Raw genomic sequence first — 8,127 nt, 5'->3', positions numbered from 1 at the left:
TAGCAAGGTTGAGGGGCCTATTACTTGCATAGTCCGTGAACGCCAACGCCGGTTATACGAGCATGTGGCACGCTACCCAAAAGTCGACCCTGCTCACTTTTCAGTAAGGGACAACCCCGAGTGGAGGAGGCCAAAGGGACTCGAACACTGTTTGTGTCTTGAACAAGTTGATAGATCCTCCCATGAGGTACTTGGGAAGGGGCGTGCATGGAGACTTGCCCGGAGGAACCCCCAGGTTTGGCGTTGTAGGGTGGGCGAAGCGACGCTACCCCTGGCGTATGGGCCCATTGACTGATTGATTGTATTGACCATTATTTATTTTCAAAGTTGGATGATTTTCACATATGTTGCTCATGAACTTGTAGTGATACCATAACAGCCATCTAATTATTCCAAGATTTACCACCAATTAATGCGAGGCACTCATCGTGGGGTAACGTTGTCGGACCCATGCATGTATTATTTTTAGTTTTTCACCTCTGCCGGAATACTGACTTCACAGTTGGGGCTCATAGGAATGTCACTTCATTGGACGGGGAACATTTTTTCCAACATTGGGCTCCTCCCTTTCCTCCGTAAACATTCCTTACTAAATTCTTCCTTCCGGGGTCACTCGTGGCTTACTGTGTTCTGAAAGTTGCCAAGACTCTAGATTAACAATGTTGCCACCACACGTGTCACCTGCCGAGTGTGGTGGCGGGAGGCAAACTCAGCCACGAAAATCACCGAAAACCAGTCCAGTGCGAGTGGCGTCAAACCTTGCGCCAATCCCCACCCTTATCTCTTAATTAAATGACCGCTAGGGCGTGATAATGCCTTTTCGCTTCCTTAAAGTATTTGGAAGGTGTTTTAGATGTTTTTATGGTACAATCTGCAGGAATCACTGAAATATCGATATTTTCGTGTTTTGGCCTCAGTGCCCCTTGAAGCGATGAATGGTCACTTCAAATTATACCAAAATCCACTAGACCAAGTAATATCTCATGACAGAGTGTTCATTCTCTTAACCCTCTTGCTTATATATCCCTGACTACATGAATACGATCTACAAGTGACCGAGGGACGAAAAAATAAAGTTGGGGGCATACACTATGGCTGCGCGTGGCCGCGGTGCTCATCTCCGTCGCACTGACCCTTGAGACTGTGGTGGGAAGAGTCCATTATCTCAGTACACTGGGCCAGTGTAACATTCGGTTTATCACAGTTTACCTTCCCCAGGTTTTCATTTATCGACCAGCCTCTGGACCCACCGAAGAGGCGATGCTTCTGGCATTTTGCTTCCGCTCGGTGGCACGACCTGAGGATGAACTTTCCCGATTTCATTGTTACATTGCCTAAATAGTACATGTTGCATTCCCATAATCACAAGTAATGAGAAAAGTAAAGGAAGAAGAAGAAAAATAAGAAGAATAAGAAAAAAAATCAACATAGCAATCACCTGTGCTAATTACCTTCAGCAGCCGACCGTCCACGATGGAAATGGACAGATGCATTTCTGCACCACACGTACTTATGTGTGAATGAATCTTAACCGCACAACAGTCACACTTTACCGTCATACCTCACAGACTCTGGAGTTCATGAATCTGGAGCGGCTGCTGTCCGAACACATACTGTAGACAGTGTAGCAGCTTCCTGAATGGTAGACGATTGAGCTGCTGCCGTATCTGTGACTGGGACAGTTGTGGCTTCTCGTTGGCCAGGACTGGAACAATGTTGAGTATTGTTAACATGCTGGTAATGTTTGGTGTCCTGTAAATACGTTTCGTCGGACATAAGGTCTTTGACTAACTGATAGTTTGATATTTACGTGGTTAAGTACACATCAATGTAAATACCTATGTATAAACTACTTAATTCTGTAGATGTAATGTAGACTCTTGTTATAATTTTTTGGGATGAAGTGGAGGTTGGGGGTTTGGGTGGAAAGACGAATGGGGATTGGGGGTTATGGGTGGTGGCTGGGGTTTGGGGCTCGGGAGGAGGGGAGAGTTGAGGGCTGGAGGCGGATATTTGGGGCTGTGGGGTGTTAGGGGTGGAGACTGGGGATTGCGGGTGGAGGTTGGGGTTAGTGGTCGGCGTTGTGGGGTGTGGGGTGGGGTTGGGAGTGGCTGAACACATGTGTATCGGGTGGGACAGGGCAAGGTTTGGGCAACCGACGAACGCGTATGGTTGGTAGTGAGAGATCTAACCAATTGGTCATGACATTTCTTACGTAATTTTCATAGTATAGTTTCTGTGCAAGAGTAATGCTTGTTTCCTTACGATGGTTCGAATGGCAGACCAATGGAACGGTATGAGCTTTAGTGAATCCAGGTCAAGAAAAAAAAAGTAATTACAAAGCCGACTGGTAAAGGATCCTTCTTCAGGGACAAAATTGAATACAACATATATCATGGAGTTTTAAAAAAATGTTGAAATATTAATTGATCTAAAGTGCCCAGCCACTGGTCACTAAATGTTGAAAGTTGTAATTTCTTTGTGATATGACTGTACTGACATTATGGTTTGATTCTTACAGCTTTTCAGAGGAGTGCTTACCTCGCATATGGTGACGTCCTCATCCGAGCCGTCCGAGCATTGATTGGTCCCGTCACACAGATTAGACTTACTTATACACTGTCCTTTTGTTGCGCACTCGGTCTGGCCGCTCACACACTTTGCCCCCTCTGCGAAACAAATATACGTAATAGCATCACTCAGCCTCTTAACAACACACGTAATAGCGGCACAACACACAACACACGTAATGGCGTCACAACACACAACATGCAACACACGTAATGGCACCACAACATATAACACACGTAATGGAGCGGAGCACACGGACTCTTACTGACCTGCTGAGTGGAGGAGGGCGAGGACGAGGACGAGGACGAGGACCAGCCGCGGGCAGGCCAGTGCGGGCATCATGCTGGAGGTTGACCTGCGGGTACACGCACACCACATATCCAGCAATGAGTGTGCGTGGTGGTGGTGGGAGGGGGGGGGGGGGGGATGAAAATTATATAGGTAGATAGATAGATAGATAGATTGATAGATAGATATACCCGTTCATGGACCTTGATGTGGTGAACAGACTTGCCTGCTACAGTGGTCTAGTTGGGTAATGAAAAAAAAAGGTACACATATTCTGAGCACGGAAGGTGATTGTCAGTACTAATTGCAGAGCTGTGGAGCATTAAATGGGAAGTTCGTGGACTCAGTGGAGAGTGGAGGAGTGGCAAGGAATAAAAAACTGCTTTAGAGCGGTTGTGCAATTTACTGGAGAGGCAAGTCCGAGGGTGACAAACAGGAACAGATAGTAGAATCTTCAATTCACTATATTCACTCAATTAGTTTGAATTCTTAGTAAAAATGAGCGCGTGGTACTGGTTACATTTCGATTGAATAAAAGATACGAACCAAAGATAATTCAAGAGTTGCCGAACCATCAACCTGTAATGATGAGGAATGTGACGAGATATACGAAGTTCCTCAATGAATTTTGAAGAAAGGACCTGCTCCATGTAGTGTGATCGTGGGTGATCTTAACGCTAAAGTGGGGGAAAAAAAGTTGGAGAAACCGCACTGGGGAGTCGTAGAATGGAGCCGCGAGAAAAGAGGTCAAACCCGGGTAAACTTTGATAAAAATCATTCCCTGAAAATTATAAATACATTCTTTGCAAGAAGAAGCACCGAAAATGAATTTTGACACCTCTTGCTGGAGTAACAGATGAGATTGACTTTAGGCGGGACATAATATAAAATATGATGTTGGTTGGGAACACGGAATGGTTTGATGCGAAATGGTGATCAAACTGAGACCGGGGAAAATAACTAAGAAGGACAGTAACAATCTTAATCAACTTGCATAAGGAAAATCTGAATTAGCAATGCGCATTCAAAAGACACATGTAACCTTTGACAACGAACAAAATCTTTAAATTGAAATAAAACTTCAGTTCAATTATCAAAGAAGCTGCACTAGGAATTAGAAAAAAAGAAAATTCAACTAAACTCTTCAGAAACTAAACTACTAAAGGAGAAGCACAAAAAGCATGAGTGTACAGCCAAGAGACAAAGTGAAGGTAGTTTAACTAACAATACTATTAATAAAAAGTAGCCTAGGAACGTGACAAGGTTCAATTTGACTATCACCTAGGTTTGAATTTCGGATTCTAGTATAAATACAGTAAGTGGAAACGGGATATAGGGAAAAAAACAGGTATGCTATAAGCAAACCGACCTGCAGAACACACCGTCTATGTAAGCAAAAATTGCTTTGTTTTCTCTCAAAATGGGTTTTCTTTGACTTCCTCTTTAACTTCCTCAAAAGCCATCTTGCAGTAGCTATGTCAAGTTGAGGCTCACGAGTACCCGTCGAGCACGCCGTTCCGCAACTTGAAATACAACAAAAGCCTCCAACCTACAACGTTTAGTCTCCTCCCATTCTGCAACAACTCCGTCAACCATTGTGTAGTCCAAGTTGTCTTTACCTGATTCTTTGAAGGGACTTACCTCAAGGCGTCTTGTGAGAGCCTTGCGGGACAAGTCAGGACCACTGCCACTCACAGAAGCTCGGCACACTCTGACACTGACTGGGGAAGAGGTGCCCAGCGCCGCTGCTTTATGGTGCTGAGGCAGTGGCACTGAGGCGCGTCAAGATTAGATATCTCCTTGAGACAGATGGAGACGCACACGCAGGACTGGCAGGGGGTGGTTGTATCATGTATTATCCAGGCGCCGTGGTTGGGGGGGGGGGGGTGGCCAGCTAGGCGCCTGCTAAGCGCCTACACCGTACACGGTTCGTACGTGTACCGAGTAGCAAGGGACCATGCCGTGTGGTGCAGAGGGCTCTGTAAGATGTCCCTGAGACAGAACTACACAGCTTCAAATTTCCCGTCGCTAATTAGAGGAATCAAGACCAATTACACAGAGAAATCTTTCTTACATCATCCAGTTGCAAGTCATGACTGCCAACTGTGCCCATGGCAACCCTTATGCCCCAGGAGAGCCTCGCTCAATGTTACCTTGTGTTCCGAAAGCACACTAGTCCAGTCTTCTATGGACAGTAGCAAACCTGAAGTCGCAGACATTATCGAAAATAGACAAGCAAGCCTCGAAGCCGAATAAGATCTTGATTCTGAAAATATTTACGAAAATCACTAAACTACTGAAAGAGGCTGCAGCTTAAGTAGAAAAATAATAAAGTAAACTATCCAGTAAACGAAACTGCTAATGCTATGAAAATACAATCAAGCAGAGAGAAACTAAGTGCAATATAACTAAGAAAAACCGGGAATAACAAAAGGCAGTCTTGAGAAAGGTCCACATGAAAATTATCGATGTACCAGATTCAGGGACTGGTGTACTGTAAAACATGAGGAGTAAACTGATACAGCGCTAGCTGATATAACTCGAGTAAAATATGGTGCCGAAGATGAGTAATAAAAGGACTAAAATCATATACAGTGATCGTGATGAGATCGAAAAACTACGGATCCAAGAGGAATCTTTAGAATCCGTGATTATTTACGCATTCGAATGCTGATCCATGCACAGAAGTCCCTCACTCAAAGCGAAAACATGGACGTGTGTGTGTGTGTGTGTGTGTGTGTGTGTGTGTGTGGCGGGGGTCACTAGAACAGCAATAAGTGAAGACCAGCATGCTGTTAAGTAGCTTTACTTTGATTTAGTGTTGTGCTTCTCAGAGTTTGACAGTCTCCATCAAGATAACAGAACAAGATACCGTAGCGCAATCAAGACATTGTGTCCTGTTATACTTTCCACGGACGCCTCCAGCCTTCCTGCAGCCTACAGTGCTAGTCTTGTTCATTGGCAATTGGAGGCTCTGCGCGCCCAGTGACAATCTTGCTGCGCCAACAACCTGGCCTTTGCAAGGTCGTAAGTATTAACAGACCTCGGACAACTGTTGCTGTGCCAGAATTAGAACTGGTCATTAACAAAACCGTTGGCTGCAAGGCCACCACACCAGTGCTGGTGCGAGCTGTTGTCGCCAAACCCTTCTAGACGCCTTGCGGCTTGAGTGTATCAGCCAGGGATGGAGTATTCACATTCGGTGTTCATATTCAAATACATTCGAGTACAGTATTTGGATTTATTCGTGTTCGTATTCTTAGAAATTTGGGGTTTTCATATTCGAATACTTAACTCGTATTCACTCCAGCCCTGGCATCAGCACATTCAAGGAAGGATTCAGTCATGGAGGGCACAGGCACAGTCAGTACTGTAGTGGGCTTACATGGTTTATCAAGTACACTAATATTGCTCCAAAACTCTCCCATAATTTGGTACATTAGTCCAATAAAGTTTGTTTTTTCACGTCGAGTGCCTTCAATCCTGCCAGCCGCTCGGAGATCCAGTGGAGGGCCTGAGCATTTTTCTTTTCCCTCGGGGCCGGTGTAGGTACAGGTGATACTCGCGAAAGCTTGGGGTCGCCATGTGCGCGTTACTCACCAAATATACATCCCTTTATGAAATAAGGAAGTTTGCTGTATTTCATAGTTCATTTGTAAAATTCATAAAGATTTGTAAAGACACGAGGAGATACTCGTACCTTAGAAGGTCTCAACACATGAATCCGTTCAGGGCTCCTAGTAGACGAAGTCTAGAACTCTCCTTCCCCGTACAGACCCTGGAGATTCTGAATCCATTATTCAGTGATGGAACCGGAACTGATCGGTATAATCAGGGTGGAGCCTAAACGTGTGCCAAATACAACTTGATAATAAATTCAACGCCTCTGTTACTAGCACTTTTAAACAAAATTTTATTCATTTTGAGCTTGATTTCTACCGGTAAGAACGCAGCTTTTGGATCGAAGACGGAGTTATATTTCCAGCACTCGCTAGGTAACATTTGTCTGTGAAAGGCCAGATGCCATTCATTCGACCATCCATACAGTCAGTCTAGTTCCCCCTGCAACATCAAGATCAGCATCTCGGCATCATGGTTTAACTTGATGGAAGTCGTCTTAATGCCAGGGTTAAGTGGTTGAAGAAAAAGGTATATATAAAACCTTGGGTAGCCTCCTCATGTTTGCCGTGTGCCATCTGTTTATTTATTTATTTTTTCTGCACCAGAGAAGGCAGTCTAGAGAGAAAGTAAAATAAGAATGGAAAAAAAGATCAATGAAAATGCAATGCTCTATTTTCCACATAATTTGTTTCATTTATTAATCTGGCAACGCAGCATATTCACCTCTCTTTCTATCTCACGGTAAACCATCTACTTATCGAACTAATTAGACCACCAAAGCGTTGTTATATTCGAAAGTTCGTAATATTAAAATTTACCAGTACACAGCATGTACATACTGTATCTTATAAAAGCAAAAGTATTGCAAATGCTTAGTATATAACATCGTTTCTTCAATTATATATTGTCAATTGTTTCGTTGCTTATACAGCGGGTAGGGTATATCATACCGATCTGCAATATTTCTATCAAGATCATCTTTATTAGTGTGCGCTGTATCCGAGTTACTCCACTGTTGATATTTCTTCTAACCTTCAAACCCACCGCGCCGGGGGTGGCGTGCATGGGTGCGCACATACCACTGTTATATCCATGTTAAAGGGAGCTTCTTCTTAAAGATTTACGTCCTTTTTAAAGGGGGGGGGGGGGGAGCTCCGGCCTTTGCTAATGGCGGCCCGTAGCAAGATGCCGACAGACCGATTCTATCGGCTGTCGTCAGCCGAGCCGACCAAGTCGGTCTGTCGACGAGGACTGGCATGTCTCTGTATCTTTACCTTGGTTATATCCACACTTGTTTGTGGTTATATCCATACAAGTTTTGATCTGCGTGTTCTTTATGAGTAGTTCGTGAGAAACGAGATACCGGCACGTTTTAAAATCAATATAACTTCTGATATTGATATATTTTGTATTTTATAACTTTATGTGGTTTATTAATTCCAATTTTCGTTAAACAAGGCTTCAAATATAAAGTTCACAGTATTGTACACAAAGATTATTTTTTTTAAGTCTCCCATAAAATGCCTCAGGATCTCACTATCACAGGAAATGTGTTCAAAGGGCCACTGAGCTATAATTGAAAGGCGCACACACCACCGCGACAGTTTACTCCTGCTGACTAGTAAAGTGCACTTACAAAAGCCTGTC

At 43.9% G+C, this 8,127-nt stretch overlaps 1 protein-coding gene across 1 annotated transcript in view; it reads right to left on the bottom strand.

Moving 5' to 3' along the window:
- LOC127007285 (uncharacterized) overlaps positions 1 to 4,668 on the bottom strand; it is an 11,014-nt gene extending 6,346 nt beyond the window's left edge. Inside the window, exons 1-4 of the mRNA XM_050878057.1 lie at positions 4,501 to 4,668; positions 2,841 to 2,926; positions 2,542 to 2,669; positions 1,562 to 1,705 (exon numbers count right to left, since the gene is read on the bottom strand). Coding sequence (XP_050734014.1) covers positions 1,562 to 1,705; positions 2,542 to 2,669; positions 2,841 to 2,913 — 345 coding nt within the window. The 5' untranslated portion in view covers positions 2,914 to 2,926; positions 4,501 to 4,668. The remainder of the gene's footprint in view (positions 1 to 1,561; positions 1,706 to 2,541; positions 2,670 to 2,840; positions 2,927 to 4,500) is intronic.
- Between the last annotated feature and the right edge of the window lie 3,459 nt (positions 4,669 to 8,127).

The sequence above is a fragment of the Eriocheir sinensis genome, chromosome 35 (genome assembly GCF_024679095.1).
Source record: "Eriocheir sinensis breed Jianghai 21 chromosome 35, ASM2467909v1, whole genome shotgun sequence".
Taxonomy (NCBI): domain Eukaryota; kingdom Metazoa; phylum Arthropoda; class Malacostraca; order Decapoda; family Varunidae; genus Eriocheir; species Eriocheir sinensis.
Note: the sequence above shows the minus strand (reverse complement) of the source record. Positions and strands in the feature narration are given on the sequence as shown.